Here is a 23398-nt window from a genome sequence, read left to right as displayed (position 1 = left end):
ACCGGTCCCCTTTATGTTCTTTTTCTTTTGGCCTTGGACCCTCTGCCCCCCTCTGGTCCCTCTTTTCTTTCTATATTTCCTGGGTACTCTTCCCCTGGTTTCTGAAAACCCAAGGATTGAGTTGAACCCTGATAATTTTGGTTGTAATTAAAAGGGGATCTGTGATGAAATTCTTCTTGACTATCATATTGGGAATATGAATCTTGGTATGGATAGGGAACAAGGTCTCGTAATGGGGCAAATCTATTGTTGGAACGAATCGGAGTACGATAATTATAGTCGGGACCTGAATATGGTTGAGCTCTATTGTCTAGAGAATTACCTCTATGATGAGGAGGGCCCCTAATCTGATTCCTATAATACGAATCCGCCTGGTATCCCCTTGGCTGTTCTCTACCCCTGCCTCCTGGGGCTCCACCACCCCGTGGAACGAGTGGGGGGGGGCCTCGAGCAGGCCGGGGTGGGGCCTGTCTCAGGCCTCGTTTTTTGGGGGTGCGTAAAGATTGGGTTATTTTTTCATTTTTCTTTTTTTATACACATTATGTCATTGGCAGACATATGTCATTGGCAGGCTTATTGTGTTGTTAGAAAGGATTTTATATATTCTATAGTAAATATATGGACACATTAGAGATAATTAGCATGATATATACTGTTGGTATGCTTATCCTTTTGTTATGTATGTATGCAGCCGATCATTATAGAATATGTTTCAGTGAGCGATATGGTTCAGCGTCCATTAACCTCCAATCTGTATAAATAGATACTGAATTTATGCCTTTTTATATTTACTATACCCCTTTCTTCGTTCGTAAGATGGATAAAGAGATTCATCATATATACAGACTGGTGTATTTTGACCAGCTAGATGTTGCATTAGAGCATTACTATTGCTTTAGAGCATTACTATTGTTTTCACTCATATCCAGCACTAGAGTGTCTGCGGTCTATGGCAAGATGACCGCCGGCACACTATATATTTGATTGACACAACCACCGTCCAATTACATTCCCCCCTGATGATGACACGTATGCCCTGTGTCGAAGACGCGTAGGGGAGGGGCCAGGACGGAGTGTTAGGCAGCAGCAGCTGTCGGTGCTGGGACTGTCTCCATAACCTCACTGTTACATCCATTTCTTCACTGTTACATCCAGAATATAGAAAGGTCTGCACCAACAGCAAACTGCTTTATAGAACCCTTTTGCATCCAGCAAGCTGACAAAACCAAACAATCCAACATTCACATATATGCACTCAAATGTACCATTGCATTGGGAAGGCACATTACTGGGTAAAATAAATACTTTTTATAGCATCCTCCTTCTATTGTGAATGCATTTCCACTTCCTCTTTCTTTACTTATCAATCATAATATATTGCAAGACAACACAATATGCAAGCTCTTTAAGTGTTACCAAACCCAGGACCCTGCATTCACTATATCTGGTCTCCCACAGTACATAGAACATGGAAATGCAATTATTTTAGTAAATATAAACAGCTAAATACCTTTTCTCATCAGCAGTATATAGCAGTCTTGTGATTTCTATCAGTTCCTGGTGAGACTTGTAGGAGGAGTTTTCATACTGCACTGAGCTGTCCTATGAGGCTGCAGGGCTCCTCACCCTCTGTCTGGACATGTCTAGACAGTGCTGATTGGCCCTGTGCTGATCACATGCACGAAAAAAAGAAAAAAATCTCCAGCAATACACACTAAACTGAGCATGTGCAGTCTGACTCCATAAACTCTGACTTATCCAGGGGGACAATGCAAGGAGGGGAGGATCTGTGCATACAAGATCAAGCAGTCTTTTTACACAATGCAGAGGATTAACCTCTCAGGTTCCACGGTGAGTACAACAAGCATGCTTTACTGCATATACAGACTAATTTTACTGTTGCGGGTTTAGTAACACTATAAATGCAGCTAATGAGGAATTAAAACTGAAGAGTACCCACCCATCCAGATTCTACCCACACACTAAAACTAAGCCCTGAGGAAGGGAAATTTGTGCATAATCCCTAAAACACATTGGATATCAACTCTTGAAATGATCCATGTTATTGGAAAAATAAAAAATCATATCTAGATCAATCCCTATGGCATGGCACTTTCCCATACAAGATCATTTATGGCCAAGCACAACATGCATATCATAACAAGGAATAAAAGACAAAAAATATATATTATTGCAGCAAGCACTTTAGAAGCTCAACTGTAGTGTAACACCATCACCTGGTTACCTTGTGTGATGTCACATATCACGTTCCTTGGGGCTTTAGATATATATATTTTTTTAATAGTAGGCATATTATCAAGGCGTTACTTTACAATTGTATTTTAGAAAGATAAAATACAGAGTTGAAAATTACTTGTACCTACTACCTTCTAAAGCTTACCCTTTAGAAAAGCATTTTTTTCTGAGCAGTTCATACAATTTAGTTGTATAAACAACTGGTATGTAGAAGCACTTTATTATTACCTTGCTAATGCGTGTAATAGTTTCATGCTCATTTATCTTAATATATGTCCCACAAGGTGACACCTAAATGTGTGAACTAAAACAATTAACTGCTTGAAGGATGAAAAATATAATGCCTATCCCTGTCACGGTCACTCTATGAAAACTGCGGACCAAAGCATGAAAGATGATAATGAAAATCCAAAGTGCATTTAATCTCTCTTATTTAAAATGCTGTCATGGCTATGTTCACTCCTCTTTATTTGTTCTGCTCCCACTCACTGGAGCACAACATGATAATCAGTCATGTGCTGCAATGTTAATCCTGACAGGCAAAATAGAGGAAGATACAGGGCCCAACACAAAAGACACTGTACATTCATTCATAGACTATCAGTGCCTGATTATTTGCTAGAATACTGTAACCATAATTTTCAAGTGTATAGCTAGGATTACAAAGTTTTTATTATATGTCACACGTTCATGTCTGCATTGCAAACAAAAAAATATTATAGCACAGTACTGGCCAAAAGAGAAAATTTGTACAGCTGAAATTACATTTTAAAGTTGGTTAACCACTCCCCTATTTCATCTATGTTGACTACATATATTACTTATTTTAATGTGGATTTTATGATTTTTTGATTTTCTAAGAAACAGAAGAATAGTTTTTTTTTTTAGCAGAATGGATATAGCCATAATTCCAGTGTCTTTTGTCTATTATAGAATACCTACCGTATATACTCGAGTATAAACCGACCCGAATATAAGCCGAGGCACCTAATTTTACCACAAAAAACTGGGGAAACTTATTGACTCGAGTATAAGCCTAGGGTGAGAAATACGCAGCTACTGTAAGTGGAGAAGAGGGTCAACAATGCCCATTTGCAGCCTCACTGTTCCCATTTGCAGCCATAGGTCCCCCGAACTTCACACTTGGTAATTAAGAGTTCCTAGATGCCCGCTAGCTGCAGCCAAAATTTGGGGTCTCTGGACCCAAAGGGTCCCAAATTGACATTGCTGCAGATGGACACAGTTGACCGAATTTGGGGCCCTGTATCTTGGGGCCACCTAGTGCTAGGAACCCCAAATTTAGCATGCAAACCCAGTGGAGCTAGCACTACAACATATCCAGCTGGGGTTCCTAGCACCAAGTGGCCCTGAGATACGGGGCCCCAAATTCAGTTCATAAAATGTCAAGCACTTTTCTGCAGCAGAGACTGTGTTTGCACGCCAAATTTGGAGTTCCTAGCACTAGGTGGCCCTGAGATACGGGGCCGCAAATTCAGTTCAGAAAATGTCATTCTCTGCTGCAGAAAAGTGCTTGACTTGAGTATAAGCCGAGGGGGGCATCTTCAGCACAAAAAAATGTGCTGAAAAACTTATACTCGAGTATATACGGCATATACATTAAATAATCAGTTCATCAGAACACCCTTGACACTTACAGGGCCTCTAAAACTCCAGCTGAACATTGTTCATTAGTTTTGAAAAGAGTGGGGAAGGATTAGAAACATTGTATAGGATATAGAGGCCCTGAAACATCATTGGAGGGGTTCAAACTATCTAAGGGAGATCAGTAAGAGGAAATCATGGTGGATACACCAATTGGGTTCTCTGACGCCAGGTGGGCTGAACAAAGAATTTGACCTAAAATGTTTTTTGAGCAATTATTAGTCACCTTGATTCAATAATAGCCTGTGGTTATTTTCCCCGTATTAGTGACCATCCCCGATTGGTTTTGAGGCCTATAGTTCAATAGAGTATAGGGGTGGTTTCCTCATAGGGGTGAAGTGAGCCCTATTTCTTCTACAGGTGTTCACCTACCTATTGGAAGTCTCACCCATCATATTTGTTATATAACAGGGGTTATCCCATATATGATATAGATAAGGCCTACCCTATTTTCCAACTAACCAATGTATATGTGGTATGTGTGGTGCTCCTGTTATGAGGAACACATATGACCATTTCATTTAAATTAAATTTATATTTCAATTTGTTTTTTCATTAAAATTCCCCTATAATATTAATATAAAGAGGTTTTTCCTAGCTCCATGTGATTGCATGTATGAGGTGGGATAATCGTTTGGGGGACAGTAGAGGTATGGAGTTGATCCCGTCCAATGATTAAATATCCTATACACTCTTCTCTCATATTTATATGGATTTATATTAACGGGATATCACATATATACACTACAGCACTTTATTTTTTCTATATGTCACTGTATTAATATTAAGCAAATTGTGATTCTATCATATTAATTTGATCCATGTGAATAGCACTTTTATTGCACTATTGTCACTTTATTTACATCAATGTATAGTACATGTGATTTAATTATGCAAGTTTGATTCTAGTGATTACCACTTTATTGCACTATTGTCACTTTAGTCATTCATTTTCATATATGTTTGTTTTTATTCAAAGACAGAGCAGCGTTTTTTTAAACATATACACTGCAGCTGTCCATACAATAGCTATTTTATAAGTAGTGGCTTGCAAGATTTCTTTATTTCAGAAGGATTAGAAACATGTCAAGGTTTAAATACTATTTTCCTATTAATTATATTTTCTGTCAAATGTTAACATTTTAAAGCACATAAATGGATGAGTTAGACATTTCACCCAAACCCCACTATCCCACCCACCCACTTGCTCCAATCACTGGAAAATATTCTTTAAAGTAGTTAAAAACCCCCACATACTGTATACCTAGTGAAGTGAGTAGCATCAGACGATACACAGAGATTAAAAAAAAACTCTCCTTCATAAGTTGCACCTGTTTATTCCCTTTTTCCCAGCTCTAGCAGGCAGGGGGTAAGGATATAAAGTCTTACAGTGCAGATCTCAGTGAGTCCTGATTGGAGGGAAGGGCCACACCCCTTTCACACAGTACAAGGAGAACATGCAGATTTAAGGACAGGAATCACAGTCTGTGTGCTGGAGCTTTCCTCCCCTCATCACCTGTTAAGCACCTGGTGTTTGGAAAACCTGTCAGAAGTGACTCATGCTGACAGAAGAGGAACGAGGCAGCAGAGAGAAATTACATTTAGTGCTTTGGATAAAGACAAAGGCACAGTATAGAAGGATGTGCTTAGTTCAAATTGCATGCCAGAGGTTTACAACTACTTTAACCACTTCCCACCCGGCCTATAGCAGAATGACGGTTGGGCGGTGGTTCAGTGATGCACTAACGCAGAACTTAACGAATCACTGTCTTTTTGAATTAATTAAAAATTAATTAATTCAAAGTTAATCAATTGATTAAAGGATTATTACTTGAAGAATTATAGACTTAAATAGATTATAGAGAGCTCACTGGAAGGTGACTATGGTCACCTATCCAGTACGCACCATTCTCAATATAATGACATACACACATGTATATATAATTATGCACACACATATATACAAGCAGGATTGCATGTACATACATGTATGCATAACATACACAAGCATGTATCAAAGGCAAACCAGTCCAATTAACTGAATAAACAGTGTATTGCCCAGAGGAAGTGTTATCAAGTTATTATCATAGGGTTCTAAACTGTATGCATACATGAGGACTAAAAAGTTATGTTTATCATATTGGAAATATTTTTAACTGTGGGATGAATCCATAAGTGAGATGTCAGATTTAATGACTAGAAAGAGTAAGTTATTTGTTTAATTGAATATGCATGGGGGGGGGAGGGTAAGCAAGCAGTGATCAGTGAGGACAAGCAAGGAACAGCAGCACTGAGCGCCCCGGCTTTGACAGTTCACCATCTCCACACCCTCCCCTGGATATCTGATGTCCCAGCAGGACTCCACTATACTAGTGAGAAGTGGACCTCAACAAGAACTGATCATCCACTCTGACCCTGCTCCTGGACAGTATCCAGCTCACCTATGTGCAACATTGCTTTCTCTCATGTGAGTTGATATTGTTTTTTTTTTATTAAAGTGTTTACTATTTATTCTGAGCGCCCCTCTCCTTGTTTTTCTCAACCATTTTCTCAACCATTGCTTTTAGTCGGCTGGCACTTATATTGTCGCACCATATTCCGGAAAATCTTTGTGCAGGGTGAGGCTGAGAGCACCATCGTCATGTTTCAGTTACAGTGCGGTGTGAGTTTGACCTGTCAAGTTGTTGAGGGTGGTCGGTATATGACATTGTGTCCATCACACAAATGCCTTTGCAAACCTTTAAATGTAGCCCTGGCATCATAACTGTGCTGCACATGTGCACAGAGCAGAGCTTTGGGGGTAAACTTTGTAGGTCCCCCCACTACCTGGTAGACCTGGTAGCAATGACTGGTCTTTATTACATTTAACTCCTGCACGGAGACAAATTGCACGCATTTTTTTCACATTGGATTACTGCACATATTTGACGGAAATCACAAAGAACACTAAGTTTCAAGTTATGTTATATACACACCATTTTGTATTCAGTCAATATTTGTTTAGCCAAGATTTCAGCTTCAAATTTCTCCTAGCCCTATATCAAAAGATTTGTGGTGGGATGCCACATGACTGACATACAAAAGCTATCTTGAGCATTTCAGTTGCTGGCTGGACTGTGCATGCTACATGATGGTACCATGATATTATTTTTTTTTCTTAAGATGAGCAAACCGATCTGCCGGGTAGTCTGATTCACAGCCAGCAGATATTCATAAATAATTTCCTGTAATTGAGGATCCAGGTTGCAAAGCTTTTTAAATATGTTTCCTTTTTTTTTTTTTTTTTTTTTTTGCACTTATGTCCCATACAGATAGTCTATAAAGTAAAAGAACACCTCAACTACCACTTTAAATGGACATTTTCCTTTCAATTGATTTCATTTAATATGAAAGCTAATGGTTACATTAAATTTAAGAACATTTCAAAGAACACAACCATCATATGTAAGAAATCTGAAGTGGTCCTTCATGTCAAGCGATAAACGTTCTTTAGAAGGCCACAGCTTTTCATGGTTTTCTTTTTTTCATGTGCTTATGGAATTCAGTGAATAAGATATGTGAAAAAACCTGCTTACCCAATGAGATAAAATCCAGGCAGACAAATAAGTATTCTGAGCCTAGAAACACACTTATTTTCATAAAAAAACAGTAGAGTCTCTTAACAGCATTGGATGGATTGAATCGACTCTGTATTGTTTGTTTACATTAATAATAAAAGCAAATACAATACTCAGCAATCAAGAAAACTGAAGAGAATAGTCATGACTCTCTTCCCCACAACACTATAGAACAGTGTCTCTCAACTCCAGTCCTCAAGGCGCCCCAACAGGTCATGTTTTCAGGCTTCCCATTATTTTGCACAGGTGATTTGATCAGTTTCACTGCCTTAGTAATTACCACAGCTGTTTCATCTGAGGGAAATCCTGAAAACATGACCTGTTGGGGCGCCTTGAGGACTGGAGTTGAGAAACACTGCTATAGAAAAAGCTTTGGCTAGCCTTTGACCTTTAGCTGATGAAACTAAAAATTCTTAGTGCATCAAAGTGAAAGTAACATTGTGGATGATTACAACCCAACTCTGGGCAATTACATTTTTTTATAAATTGTGCCGCCCCCAAGCTGATATACTTCATTCCACAGTCTTGCATGCTGTTTGATCATTTTGCCAATCCCTCTTGCCAACCACATCACAAGCAATGTAGAGCCATCAGCTATGACTTGTCTTGTAGTGTACATGATCATGCATAGGTGCCTACCCACATTTCAGACTTTAAGTGAAGAGGACTGCAGCTTTGTCTGCGCTTTGGACTTAGGTAAGTGCTGTTATTTTAGATCATTCCCCTGACAATATTTTCTACAAGCTGAAGGGGCACAATTTTTCATAATTTTTTAAGTGTGCAGAATTCCACTTTAATTACCTTTTTCTGCAGACAGTTTACATTTGATTGTAAACTCGTTCAGCTCTTTGGATGTACTATGTGAAGCAATATGCAGAACTGCATTCGAGTATGCCTGGGTCCTGAACTTCATGTCAGTAATAACAGAGAATCCAGTCGTCCTTAGAACCATCTGGGAGAACTCACAGAGACCATTGTATTGAAACTTAAACTGTGCTGACACTTGATCCAGGTGTAATCTGGATCTTATGCTGAATTTGCCTTCACAGAGTGCTGCATGAGTATTCATGTCCTGACCTTAGGATTGAACTGCTCGTCAATCCTCATGCTAGCCAGGATCAGATTTTCAGAGTATGCTTATTTATATGAAGCAGAGGATGGATTTTTGTGATGTCGTCCATCACTTACAAGGGACCTGCATGTACCCAGCTGGATTCCAGTTCTTTTGATAATTGTCATTCACAGACTTTCTTCATATAGTTTCATCAGTTTTTACTTGCATGCATTCAGCTGGAGTCTTCCAATTATGGTCAATCATTGGGCCAGTGCCGAGTTTCATTGCTGTGGGAGTATATTAGCCCACCCTGCTGTTCACAGACACATTGAGTACTCCAGTAGCTCTTGTTTTGCTTGGTGACCTGATGTACAGCAGGGAAATTATGTATTGTGGTCAGTTGGTACTTACCCACCTCCTTTTCAGGTTCCTCACAGTTCTCTGGAGTTTCTGCAGTTCTCCATCATGTGGGAGTCCTAGTCTGTTTGGGGGAGAGGGGTTTTAATGGGGTTGGTCAGGTGTCTGGTTTGGGGGGAGAGAGGGGATTGTGGGGTCAGTCCTCTTTTGGGTGAGGGGTCAGTACATGAAGAGGGGAGGGGTTGGGGTGTTTGCGTGTTTTCAGGTTGCCATTTCCTTTCATACTTTTTTGTATGGTCACAAGTTTTGTAACAAATAATGCTTTGCGGTGGCTTTAAGCTGGTGCCAGATCCCTATTTTCTTGTTTTGTTTTGGTAGATTTAGTTTTAGGGGACACCCACACCATTAGGATAAGGCACCACATCACAAGGAGGCGAATCCCAGGACTATTTTCTCTTTAGGTGTACATCTGTGACTTACCTGATGGATGTGCAGCATGGTACTTTTACTAAAAAAGGAAGTACTGTCTAGAATTGAGTATTAAAGAGCATTTCCAATCATAAGCACTAATTGGTGCCCACTAGCGTAATGTTAAACAATCTGACGCTCACCCAAGCATTTTTTTGGGCACAGGATTGGAGGTAGGATTGATACTCTTGGCGGTATATCTTGTGTAAAGTTTGGGGAATAATAGCTCCACGGAACCAAGTGCATAAACCATTTAAACGTTAAACAAAAAGGCTTTTATTTGTAAGCAAATCAAAAATAAAGCTTCATTCAGCACACAGCACAAAGAAAAATTAAAGAAAAAGGCACATACAGTTTGCAGCCGGGTCTTCACCCCAGAGTTTTAAAAGTCCTTGTTGAACCTTTAGCAGCTTCCAAACAGGTACACAGCTCAACATGGCAGCTGCAATCATCTACTCCTCCTCACCACCACCTCTTCACTTCCTGTCTTTTATGAGCTGTTTCCTGGAGGCCTTTAACCCTCTGTGTGCTGAATCCCTGTGGTCAGGGGTGGAGGCTCTTTCCCACCCGAAAATCACTTCAGAGCCTCCCAAATTCCAGGTCTCAAATAACTCTCTATTAAGAAAGAGAGGACTGTGAGTCAGTCCTCTCCTGATTGACTCTACTCCCGGAATTCCTCACCCATTCTGGGTGACCCCCCTGAACACTACCGTGACTCCAAATACTGTGCTTTATAGCACCCGTCCAGGACCCAACCTTGGCGTCCTGTACACTTGGATCAAAGTTTTATGTCAATATTTCTAAAAAACTTCTGGTCTTTGGAACAACAAAACCTGACTCTGTACCAGCTACCACTACTAATTTTAAAGCCCCTAGTCAATAAGCACAGAAACTTTTATTTTTGTTGGGGCCTTGCTAATTTTTGTCCCTATGGCAACTGCTTAATTGCCTTACCAGTGAGTAAGTCCTAATCTTTTAAAATATGGTAGGAGGGGACACAAATATATTGATTAATAAGTCTCTATTGACATGAGGACCAAAAACAACCTACTAATCTTCTGTGCTAGTAGTTAGCCTACTCCTTCCTTCCACAAAAAAATTACTATATATTTTTTGGTATAATTTTATACAACTGAGCTCATTCATATACATAAATTAACTTAAAGGTCAACTAAACCTATAACCGCTGAGAGGGCTATCAATTCCGAAGAATACAGTGTCCTTCTTAATTACTGTATCTCAGACTGATGTAACACACTAAGCATACTGTACGTAGCATGAAGTGGCTATCTGAAACACAGGTAGACTAACTAACTTAACACAAGAAGGGAAAGCAGGTGTTTGTTCCTACAGTGTATCAAATTCTGCTCAGCCTTGAACAGAAAAAATATACTAAGCCATATGGCTGTATAAACTGAGAGCTTAGGGAAATGCTGGCTTTTACCGCACTAAAATAAGTCCAGACTGCAGTGTCAGTTCACATTAACTCTGTTGTCCCATTCACTCCAGTAGATTTCTTGGGCATCCACATAGTAGGTATGCTGACATCTAGAGCAACTCTTCTTATTTTATAAAAGCATGAGAGGCAACTTAGATCCAGTGCCATAGATTATGCATTGCTCTGTGTCATTGTGGAACACGTATGATGCTCTATTAAGCAGAACTATAGTATAATGGGTAAAGAAAATAATAAGATCTGGATACCAAAAGTCCTAAAATAAAGATCCTGGGGTCCTATTAATTAACAGAACAATTATTCACACCATGACAATACTTCCTGTAGTGACAAGCTAATGAAAAGGCTGTCATATGAGATATCTTATGTAACATTCTGATGGCATACATCAAAATAGAAAGCATAATAGTCCTTGTATATCTAGTAATCCATTAGATTTAATACTCATACGCATACAGTATGTCACGTAAGTAGATACATGCATATGCAGAGGCGGCTCTCTAATTAGGCAAATAAGGTGGTCGCCTAAAGCCTCGCACTCACAGGGGCCTCGCGACTGCCTAATTGAAGAGCTGCCTCTGCTGACAACAATGCCGCTGTGGTGTTAAGCTCTGGCCAGCAGCGGTTTAACATTGCCTGTGAGCTCCACGCCCAGGTAGTGGAGAGAGGGGATGAGGCGGGGCCAGCACTGTGTTGTCCGGGGGAGGAGAAGGGGAGGAAATTTCAGCAGCCGGAGCAAAATGTTAGCACAATTCCCGCTGCTCCGGAGATCTAGATCGCACCCCCAGCCATCACCCCCCACCACTGGAGTGCTCAGCAGAGCGGTCCCCGCACACCCGGAGGAGGCATCTAGCATGCAGTGGCGAGGAGGGGAAGAGGAGGGTCCAGCAGAGGAGGCCTCATGAGTGCTGTATGGAGCAGATGGAAGGGGAGGTAGGAAAGAAGAGATGTCTGGACAGCCACTCTCTGGGGCTGTCAATCAGTGCAAGGGGGGGAACCAGGGCTCCAGCTGCAGGGAGAGGCACAGTTACCATGCCACAACCCTTTTCTGCAGCCAGCTACCACCAGCATGAGAGAGCCAGCCCCCCCCCAGCATCCCTCAGCCACAGACTGAACTTTATATCCACCCCCTGTCCCAGACCTTCCACTCCACCTCACTCCCTTCCTCCTGATCATCAGCGTCACTAACAATAAGGATGGCTCAGTCCTGTGCTAGTGTGCCCACCTGTGATTGGCAGCCCCTGACCCCTCCCTCCGCCCTGCCCTTACCCCCGCCTATGTAGGGCTCCACTGCGGGGGGAGGGGTTGGGAGGTCCCAGTCCAGTGCTGGTCCTCAGCCATGGTGGGCCAGGTGCACCGCATCCTGTGCTGGCACTGCCTGCTGATTGGCTTCTCTGCTGCTGCTATCTCCTTCACTGACACAAGCACCGAGATAGAGAGTGCTGACACCAGCACTAAGATAGAGAGAAGTGACACCAGCACCGAGATAGAGAGCACTGACACCAGCACTTTAACCACTTCAAAACAGATCACTTACATACCCTTCCTGCCAAGACCAATTTTCAGCTGCCAATTACTCAGTCATGCAACACTGTACCCAAACAAAATTTTTATCATTTTTTTCATACAAATAGAGCTTTCTTTTGGTGGTATTTAACCACGTCAAATGTGTAAAGAGAAAACTAAAGCGCTGATGTGGATACTCTATATATTAGTGAGAAATCACCAAAATGGTGTGAGTTGCAACCAACCTAATAGTGCTGTGACACCGTTACTAAAAGCCAATATCAAATATATATGTATATATATATGCGATGCCGTCATATGGGAGGCGGAGTCAGTGACGGCATCGCAAGTGTTCGTCAGCACAGTGGATGCTGTATGAGCGGTGTCTAAACTCTGACCATTGTATCACAAGCGCTCTAGCTACGATCTAAAATGTGAGTGGAATATATTGATTGTACAGACCCTTATTATTTGAATCATTGTGCAATTATATTTTTTCTCTGATTTTTACATGTGAATCATCATTTTAACATGTGAATCATCATTTAACTGTGAATCTGAATGGCGTAACAAGCAAGTTTAAAAGGCATTGGATTGGACATTTTGTCGCAGGACTGACCTTGATTAGTATTAGTAGGCAATTAATTATTGCATATTCACTTGTCACTATTTATTTTTAGGGGATATGCGATCCCCATTCTTTGGTGTATTATTTTACATATATTCACTATAGTGATTGTGTAACTTTTATCACCGCATTGTATATTTATTTATCATGTTTTAGGTTTATTATACTGTATGCACCAATTCTAATAGGGTGGGAGGTTGAAACGAGCGCACTAACATATATATTTGATATTGATTTAACCACTTCAGCCCCAAAAGAATTTACCCCCTTCCTGACCAGAGCACTTTTTGCGATTCGGCACTGCGTTGCTTTAACTGACAATTGCGCAGTCGTGCAATGTGGCTCCCAAACAAAATTGATGTCCTTTTTTCCCATAAATAGAGCTTTCTTTTGGTGGTATTTGATCACCTCTGCATTTTTTATTTTTTGCGCTATAAACAAAAAAATAGCGACAATTTTGAAAAAACGCATTATTTTTTTACTTTTTGCTATAATAAATATCCCCAAAAAAAACATTTTTTTTTTCCTCAGTTTAGGCCGATACGTATTCTTCTACATATTTTTGGTAAAAAAAAATGAAATAAGTGGTTATTGATTGGTTTGTGCAAAAGTTATAGCGTCTACAAAATAGGGGATAGTTTTATGGCATTTTTATTGATTTTTTTTTTTTACTAGTAATGGCGGCGATCAGCGATTTTTATGGTGACTGCGACATTATGGCGGACACATCAGACAATTTTGACACATTTTTGGGACCATTGGCATTAATACAGCGATCAATGCTAAAAAATTACATTGATTACTGTAAAAATGTTACCGGCAGTGAAGGGGTTAACCACTAGGTGGTGCTGTAGGGGTTAAGTGTGTCTTAGGGAGTGATTCTAGTGATTCTAACTGTGGGGGGGAGGGTCTGTGGGTGACACGTCACTGATCACCGCTCCCGGTTACAGGGAGCGGTGATCAGTGACAGTGTCATTAGGCAGAATGGGGAGATGTTTGTTTACATTAGCAACTCCCTGTTCTTCCTCACCGTGAGACGATCGGGGGTATCCCCGCGGACATCGAGATCATGGTCATGGAGCTCCCGGCGGGCGGGCGCCCACGAACTGACTCAGAAAGGGCAACGTACAGGTACGTTAATCTGCCTGTACATGCCCTTCTGCTGCAGTATATCTGCGTAAGGCAGTCGGGAAGCGGTTAATCACCACTGGGTTTTTTATTTTTTGCAACATTGAAAAAAGAGCGAAATTTTTGAAGAAAAAACACTTTGTTTTAGTTTCTATGATAAAATTTTGCAAATAAGTCATTTTTGCTCATAAATCTGGGCCAAAATTTATACTGCTACATTTCTTTGGTAAAAATAACCCAAATTAGTGGATATTATTTAGTCTCTGTGAAAGTTATAGAGTCTACAAGCTATGGTGCAAATCACTTGAAATTGATCACACCTGATGCACTGATCTCATTTCTTGAGGCCCTGAAATGTCAAGAAAGTACATATACCCCCCAAATGACCCCTTTTTGAAAAGTAGACAGTCAAAGTTATTTAGTAAGAGGCATGGTGAGTTTTTTTAGGTTTTAATTTTTTCCCACAATTCTTGAGAAAATTAAGAATTTTTTTTCCACAAAATTGTCATAATAAATTTTTTTTCCACAAAATTGTCATAATAACAAGTTATTTCTCACACACAGCATATGCATACTTCCAATTACACCCCAAAATACATTCTGCTACTCCTTCCGAGTATGGCGATACTGCATGTGTGAGACTTTTACACAGCCAGTCCACATACAGAGGTCAGACATGCAGGGAGCACCGTCAGGCGTTCTAGGAGCATAAATTACACCTCTAATTTCCTAACGACCTATTACACTTTTGAAGGCCCTGGAGCACCAGGACAATGGAATTACCAACAAAATGACCCCATTTTGGAAAACAAACACCCCAACGTCTATTCTTTGAAGCATTATGAGTTTTTTGAACGGTTAATTTTTTTGTACAAGTCTTCAGAAAACATGGAAAGAAAATTACATTTTTTTTTTACACAAAGTTGTCAATTTATAAGATATTTCTAACTCATAGTATGTATATAGCAAAAATTACACCCCAAAACACATTCTGCTACTCATCCTGAGTATGGCGATACCACATGTGTGAGACTTTTACACAGCCAGTCCACATACAGAGGCCCAACATTGAAATAGTATCTCCAGGCGTTCTAGGAGCATAAATTACACATCTCATTTAATTCCTACCTATTACACTTTTGAAGGTCCTTGAGTACCAAGACAGTGGAATTACCCACAAAATGACCCCATTTTGGAAAGCAAAAACCCCAATGTATATTCTATGAGGTATGGGCTGCAGATAGGTACTCGGGTACTCTGATGGGCTGCAGATAGGTACTCGGGTACTCTGATGGGCTGGTGACAGGTACTCGGGTACTCTGATGGCCGGGTAACAGGTACTCAGGTACTCTGATGGCCTGGTGACAGGTACTCGAGTACTATGATGGGCGGTGACAGGTACTCAGATGAACTGTGACAGGTACTCAGGTACTCAGATAAACTGTGACAGATACTCAGATGGGCTGCGACAGGTACTCAGATGGGCTGTGACAGCTACTCAAATGAACTGTGACAGGTGCTCAGGTACTCGGGTACTCAGATGAACTGTGACAGATACTCAGGTATTTGGGTACTCAGATGAACTGTGACAGGTACTCGGGTACTCAGATGAACTGTGACAGGTACTCAGGTACTCAGATGAACTGTGATAGATGCTCAGATGGGCTGTGACAGGTACTCAGATGCGCTGTGACAGCTACTCAGATGGGCTGTGACAGCTACTCAGATGAACTGTGACAGGTACTCAGGTATTCGGGTACTCAGATGAACTGTGACAGGTACTCGGGTACTCAGATGAACTGTGACAGGTACTCAGGCACTCAGATGGACTGTGACAGGTACTCAGATGGACTTTGACAGGTACTCAGGTGAACTGTGACAGATACTCAGATGGGCTGTGACAGGTGCTCAGGTACTCGGATTGAACTGTGACAGGTACTCGGGGACTCAGATGGACTGTGACAGGTACTCAGGTACTCAGATGAACTGTGACAGGTACTCATTTACTCAGATGGACTGTGACAGGTACTCGGGTACTCAAATGAACTGTGACAGGTACTCAGGTACTCAGATGGACTGTGAAAGGTACTCGGGCACTCATATGGACTGTGACAGGTACTTGGGTACTCATATGGACTGTGACAGGTACTCGGGTACTCATATGGACTGTGACAGGTACTTGGGTACTTTGATGGGTGGTGACAGGTACTTTGATGGCTGGTGACAGGTACATTGATGGGTGGTGACAGGTCCTCTTTATTGGGGGGGCAATCAGTGTGATTGGTGTGCGCTGTAAGCGGTAACGAGATGTTACAGCAATCTCCTTCTCACACACGATCGGTGTGTGAGGAGGAGAACCTGGTAACATTCTGTTACCGCGGTTTGTTGACATTCTGTGACCGGCTGTGATTGAACACAGCCGGTTACGTGGTAAAGAGCCAATTTCATTGGCTCTTTACTGCAGTCGGAGTTGGGCTGTGTAAGGGTGAAAAGCCTTGTCCCCGATCTAAGCTCTGCACGTGCTCTAGGGGCGGGCACGAGCGCCGCGCACGTGGACACTACATGTGACCGGCTGTGATTGGACACAGCTGGTCACGTGGTAAAGAGCCATTTTTTGGCTCTTTACACGGATCTGGGATGGGCTGTGTCCGAGTGACACGACTCATCCTCGATCGCCGCGCTGCGGGCCCCCGGGGGCCCGCAGGAGCAGCGAGAAGACAAGGGCGCCATATGACGTCATTTGACTATGGCCCGGTATCCCAGTATTGAAGTGGTTAAAGCTCTTACTCTATGTAATGTATACAGTTAATTTTTTATCGCTTAAATTATTTTTCCCATTATGGGCATGAGTGGGGCCTCATGTCCAGGTTTTGCCTAAGGCCTCACAAAGCCTAGTGCCGCCTCTATGATTTGTTTAATAACAACAGCCTAAAAATTGAAACTCCCATGAAAACAGCAGCCCAGAGCACAAGTTTATTAAACCAGATCTGTTGCTCTTTCCCTGTACGTGTGTCTGGTGGATGTTATGTCATCAGCAAGCTAGGCTCCACCTGATATGTTTTGTCACAGGGAATTTTGACAGGGGCCAAAAGTTCCCTGTGATCAAATGATATGGGTGGAGCTTAGTTTGCTGATGTCATCCGATCTTCCAGACACATCAGAGAGGACATTTCATGCCCGTTTTCCATTTCTTTTGTGAGTACCCTACTTATTAAAACACAACGGTTTTAAATTATATTAAACCATTTGGCCTTCATTTTTTCCACATAATCCTTTTGCATATTCTGTCTATTAAGAATATTGTAAGCCCATGGTGGATTTGTTCTTGGACGGTCATCTCTATGCTATTAATGCACTTAAAATTCACACATGCAATTAAGACCTACAGTGTTAGGGATCCAGCACTTCTGGTAAGAAGTCTGTATATATGATGGTGGTGGAGCAAAGAAGTCAGTACAATTTGAAGTGTTTCATCACAATATCCATACACTTTAATCAACAATAATGGGAATTATTATTATTTAAGGTACTTATATAGCGCCGTCAATTTACTCAGCGCTTTTACATACACATTGTACATTCACATCGGTCCCTACACTCAAGGAGCTTACAATCTAAGGTCCCTAACTCATATTCATATACTAGGGCCAATTTAGACAGAAGCCAATTAACCTATCAGCATGTCTTTGGAGTTGTACTCATATGTTTTCACATCTTGTTTATATATTGTGGATCTCATTTATATACATTTTTTCAGCTTGCATTTACACTTATTTATACTGGTCTATAGATGAATGTCCACTATGAACTGATTTAAAGGAACAGTGCCCTTTATTATTTAGACTGAGTGTATAGTAATCACATATAAAGAAAGTGGAACATACAGAATTTACTTAATGTGTTTGTATTTGGATAAAAGGGAGTGCAGCTTTCCCCTTCCCCCTTTTGTAGGTTGATACGCTGAGCACAGAAGTATATACTGGTTATATTTATATTTTTCAGAGCACAAGTTTGCAAACATTAGAGGGGAAAGCAGGTATCCAAACTTGTATTCCACTTCACTTTGTTCAGTATACAGTGTTTGTATTTTCCAAAAAAAGTGCTGGACTGAAACATTTTGACCACAACATTATTCAATGCATAAGATCTGTTTCTGCACTATTTGTAGTCATCAGGGTGAGTATGGAGAGTACACATATGTGCCTCCTGCATTTGAAAAAACTCCATAAATGCTGCAACTTTTTGGCTGCAAAACCTGCAGATATGAGTACATGAGTGCCACACATCATACCTGACCCTGCCTGCAATAGTTATGTAATATAAATAATGAACATAAACGTCACCAGCACTATACCCGCAGTGTAGTAATGTCTGTCAGAGACATAATGCTTGACATGGATTATAGGCACTGAAATAGTATAACACCAAATGGTGCATACTGTAAGTTCAGTAACTGATAACAGTGTACAGAAGATCACAAAGTTCTGCTCCGCAGCCAATGAAGTTCAGCACTTTTGTTAAACCTTTGACCCTGAGACTCTGGGCAACACAGTCAACTTAAAATATATAACTTTATAAAATACTGGAACAATCTCACGTGGCCTGATAATGATGGCTGAAGCTTATATCCATAAGATGTCATGGCATCTGATAATGAGTCAGCAGGACAGGCTAATCACAGACATCACATGATATAGAAACCATGCCACCTCTTGGGCATTGAAGTCCACCAAAAGAGCAACTGGGAGGTTATTATACAAAGGCAAAATTGTAGTCCTAAATTAACCATATAATGTTCTTTTTTTACCCAGTAAAAACATGGTATATAAATCAGTACAATAATATAAGTAATGCAATTCCTTCCCCAAACCTCCTGTAGCGCTAGTCCCAAACAAATGAATAAAGCTCACAGCAATGAAAAAACTCACAATCCATATATTTTCCCATCTGTGGGTGTTAACAGAGAGGGGGGTTGTTCCAAAAGAATGGTCTTGTTTTCTCTTATAAGGCCATAGGCCTCACCATACGTACCTCTCAAAAGAGAGCCATCTTATCCTCTACTCTTTCAGACCCAAAACCCCTCTTTTCTATTGTTCAAGCCACACTATCCTTAGCTTCATGACAATGGGTGGGTAAAACCTATTAAGGGCAGTAATCCCCTCTTACAAGTGCTGGGATCATTGATGGCAGAATGGAGAAGTGGGACACAGCTAAGGCCCCAATGTGCAGGCCACGTCTCCTGAAATGTTTTGGCATCCTTAAAGGGTGAATCTGCCATACTGTGTACACAGAAAATATAAAATTGCTTGGATTAGGACATTTTTTTGTTGGCCTCCAAGCAATTTTTAATCATTAGAATTTAACTCTGCTATACATTTTAATGGGATTATGCAATCTATAGTGGAAAATATGTTTTCCGCTATAAAAAATAAATATCTCTATAATTGTTTTGTTTTGTAATTTTTAGTACAATTTCCAAAGATATAGTCTTCATTTAAGGTGCACATAAGGGGCATAGCCAAAGATGTTTACTAAAAGCCAAGTATCATACCTTAAAAGGATGGTTCCTTTCGGCAATAGGGCTAATTGGAAGTGAAGCTGTGCTACTTGCTGGGCTCATCTCTGTGCTCTGTAAGCGAAATAGACAAAACAGGTGTTTACTCTTTCAATATAAACATCAAAGAGCATACAGAAGAGACAGAAGAGATAGATTGCTGTTCAAATGCTTGCACAAACAGCACCTTAGATCAAATTTATATCAGTATCTCGTGCTTTTACAACTTATTTTGGTTGGTGTACATGTTATAGTGCCATTCAGTCAAACAAATGCTAAAGTCCTTTGACAGCTTGTCTACACGCTCCTAGGAGGATTGTGATAGCAGCAAAACCAAAAGATAAAGTTGTCTACAATGTACAAATGTGGTAATGTGACAGCAAGGGGACATGGTTAATGTGAAGAGTAAGAAACTTGATCCAAGGGAAAATCCACCAATACACAAACATGTGACATGCAACAGATGGGTGCAAACAAGTAAAAAGCATACATGATACTATCCGAATGTGAAAAGGGCACAAACTGCTGCTGTATAATAAAAAAAATGGCAAGAAATATTTGTGTAAACAATACAAACAAAACAATGAATGCAGTTCAATAAAATATTAGCTCATTGTACTTCTTTCTAGCCAAACCGCTAACATTTGCAATTCCGGATGGGCATAACCTTATAAGGCTTAAGAGATAGAAGGGGTGGGGCAATTCAGACTGAGCATATATCCATAAAAGGCTTGAGGGGTAAAAGGGGGTGCAGCGCAGCAAAGCAAAATGTTTACAGAAAGAGCTAACATTTGTATTTCATTTTAGCTGTTTTTTACCTTTGGATCTAGTGACTATTTTGATTTTCAGTTATCACTGAAGGTAACCTCTGCTTTTTTCAACATGTGCTCAAGGTTAGTTGCCCAAGTTTGTAACATTTCATTTAATAGTCATAAACAAGAACATGGAATATTAAAGCACCCACCATTAACCTAGTTATATAATAACTATATTCTTTATTATGCACAATATATACAGTACCTACTAAAAAACATATACCCACAATTGATTACTATCACAGTAAAAGAGATCATATCTAAAATTACCTAGGAAATCCAAACCCCAAATTGTGTACATGATTGTATACTGATTTGATAACATAATTATAGATAAATTATATATACTGTAAATGTTACTCAGGTCTCATCTTTATGTACAGAAGACCTTTGAAAGAAAATAATGGGCTAGTTTGCCTAAAATGTGCAATTTTTCTAAATAATTAAAGGAAGCAACTAAAACATATAAGCTTAAAAAAAAACTAAAGCTGTGTGCACACGGGCGGACTTTTCGACCGGACTGGTCCGACGGACTTTCAGACGAACTTTCAACAGACTTTTGACGGACTTCCGATGGACTTTCGAATGAACGGACTTGCCTAGACACGATCACACCAAAGTCCGACAGATTCGTACGTGATGATGTACACCAGACTAAAATAAGGAAGTTGATAGCCAGTAGCCAATAGCTGACCTAGCGTCGTTTTTTGTCCGTCGGACTAGCATACAGACGAGCGAATTTCTGGGTCCGGCGGAGTTACGATGTAAAGAATTGAAGCATGTTCCAAATCTAAAGCCTGTCATATTTTCGACTGGAAAAGTCCGCTGAAGTTCCAATGAAGCCCACACACAATCGGATTGTCCTCTGGACTTGGTCCTTCGGACCAGTCCAGTATTTTTAATAAACCTCATTGGTTTTTGACCTGCACCATTGGAGTCCTTCTCCTTCCTTCTGCTTTACATGATCATTCCCTGGAGCCCTCACGGAACCTCGTTGAAGATGGCTATTCAACAGGGGTGTACTTGGAGCCTTCACGGTCCAGGAGCTGAGGATACCACCTTGAACGGGTTCTTCCATCTGTGTCCAGTATCTGAGCGACATCTGATGAATACAACAACATCTGATATACATAATATAAGATCCCAAGCCTGTCTGATCCCTCTGTCGTATGGCATTTGGGGTCCATCACAGCTGATAAGAGTACCCATTTATATCTTGAGTTCCGCTGTTGTTGACTACAGACAAGCCTTATACTGATTATCTCACGATTGGGATTACTCTCACCAGAGGAATATACCATTTAAGATTTTCTGTGGACATTCTTTCTCACACCCCCACTGGGTTATATTCAGCATAGCCAATTCATATTGTTTTTGGTTTCTTTTTAGATGTGTTATTTATTTTCCATTTTTTGTGATTTATTTTCACTTTTTAGTAGCGCTACACTATTATTATATCAGTCGCAAAGTCTGACCGTGTGTATGCTGCATTAGGAGAAATGAAGGAAAACCAAAAATTATGAACAAAAAAAAAAAAATCAGAAAAAAATGGAAAAGGGGATGGAAGAGAGAATAAAGTTTATGGTTAATTTAGGGTAATACAAGTCTAAAAAAAGGAACTTTTTAAAATAATAATAATAATTATAATAATAATAATATATACAATGTCTTTTTAACAATTACAGGTCTGCTGATACTGACACTATGTGCAGGACAAGCCTTTGATCTGTACAAAACTAAAATACATTGTACCAACACTGCTACAATGAATTTAAAACTACTTCCTTCAGCTCTCTGAACGTATGTAATACATCTAGGGTCTGAAGAGTTTAAAGCCTAGTTTAAAGTGTAGCTTAAAGAAAAAACCAGCAGATAGGACATAACTTGCAGTCAGTAAGACATGTTCCTTGCACTGGTTCCTCTTCTTTCAGTAGAAATCCTCCTCTGACCCTGCCCTCCCCACCCCTACCACCATAATCTTCCAGTACAGCAAGAGTTAATAGAACTTAGATATCATAAAAGCTGTAGTATGACTTCTATGAATAGAGCAGCTAGGCAGAAAGGACATGCATAGTCAGGCTCTCTTAATGAACTATTCACCCCCCTCTGCACTGAACAAAGTGGTGGTGGGGCTGGGGGTCAGGGACAGAGGAAGATTTTATTTAAAGAAGACGCATCAGCACATGGTCCAAGTCCTACTGAATGTAAGTTATGCCCGTTGTGCTGATTTTTCTGTTTGTAATTTGCAGTTTACAGTACTTGCAGTGTATAACCCCCTCCCTTTCCACTGACCCCCCCCCCCCCCCATGATTCCTGGGCTCTGACATGATTTCCGAAACCTGGGACCACAAATAAAATGTGTCCAGAATGGTGAGCAGGAGAAGCCAATCTGCTTTGTATAAAGCTCAAAGCATTCAGCTCTGAGCATTTTCAGCTTCAAAGCTGTCATTCCCCAGCTTTTGTGGCTGGGAAAGTAACTAATCAAGCGTGATCTGAGTTTGAATAGCTGGGGAGGCATTAGAGATCCAAAAGATCCCTGATGTCTCCTTAAAGAGTGCCTGTCACCTGTCACACATGCATGAACTTCATGTACATTTGCAAATGGGTATGTACCAAGGAAATGGTGTACTGTTTAAGTTTTAAATATACTTTATTATCTATTTTTTTTTACTTTGTTGCTACTACAAGGGTGCTAACAAGCTCCCTATGTGATAGCATTGCAGAGTGACAGGTTCCTGTTATGAAGACATAAAGGGTCTATTATCTCCTCAATGTCTCCCTGACCTCCACTGCAGCTAATCAAGCACACATTGTGAGGGGGAGGGTGGCACCTTCAGAGAAAATCACTTGTATTTGAAAGTCAGATGAAAAAATGAATACCAAGCTGTAGCTTGTTT

The 23398-nt window shown here is 40.5% G+C and overlaps 1 protein-coding gene across 2 annotated transcripts in view; it reads right to left on the bottom strand.

Moving 5' to 3' along the window:
* Positions 1-23398, bottom strand: part of CCSER1 (coiled-coil serine rich protein 1) — a 1308521-nt gene that overhangs the window by 345654 nt on the left and 939469 nt on the right. For both annotated transcript variants that reach the window (XM_073601044.1, XM_073601043.1), the window contains exon 7: positions 19684-19761. In XM_073601044.1, coding sequence (XP_073457145.1) covers positions 19684-19761 — 78 coding nt within the window. The remainder of the gene's footprint in view (positions 1-19683; positions 19762-23398) is intronic.

Source organism: Aquarana catesbeiana, linkage group LG01 (genome assembly GCF_042186555.1).
Source record: "Aquarana catesbeiana isolate 2022-GZ linkage group LG01, ASM4218655v1, whole genome shotgun sequence".
NCBI lineage: Eukaryota > Metazoa > Chordata > Amphibia > Anura > Ranidae > Aquarana > Aquarana catesbeiana.
This window is presented reverse-complemented; position numbering and strand designations above follow the sequence as displayed.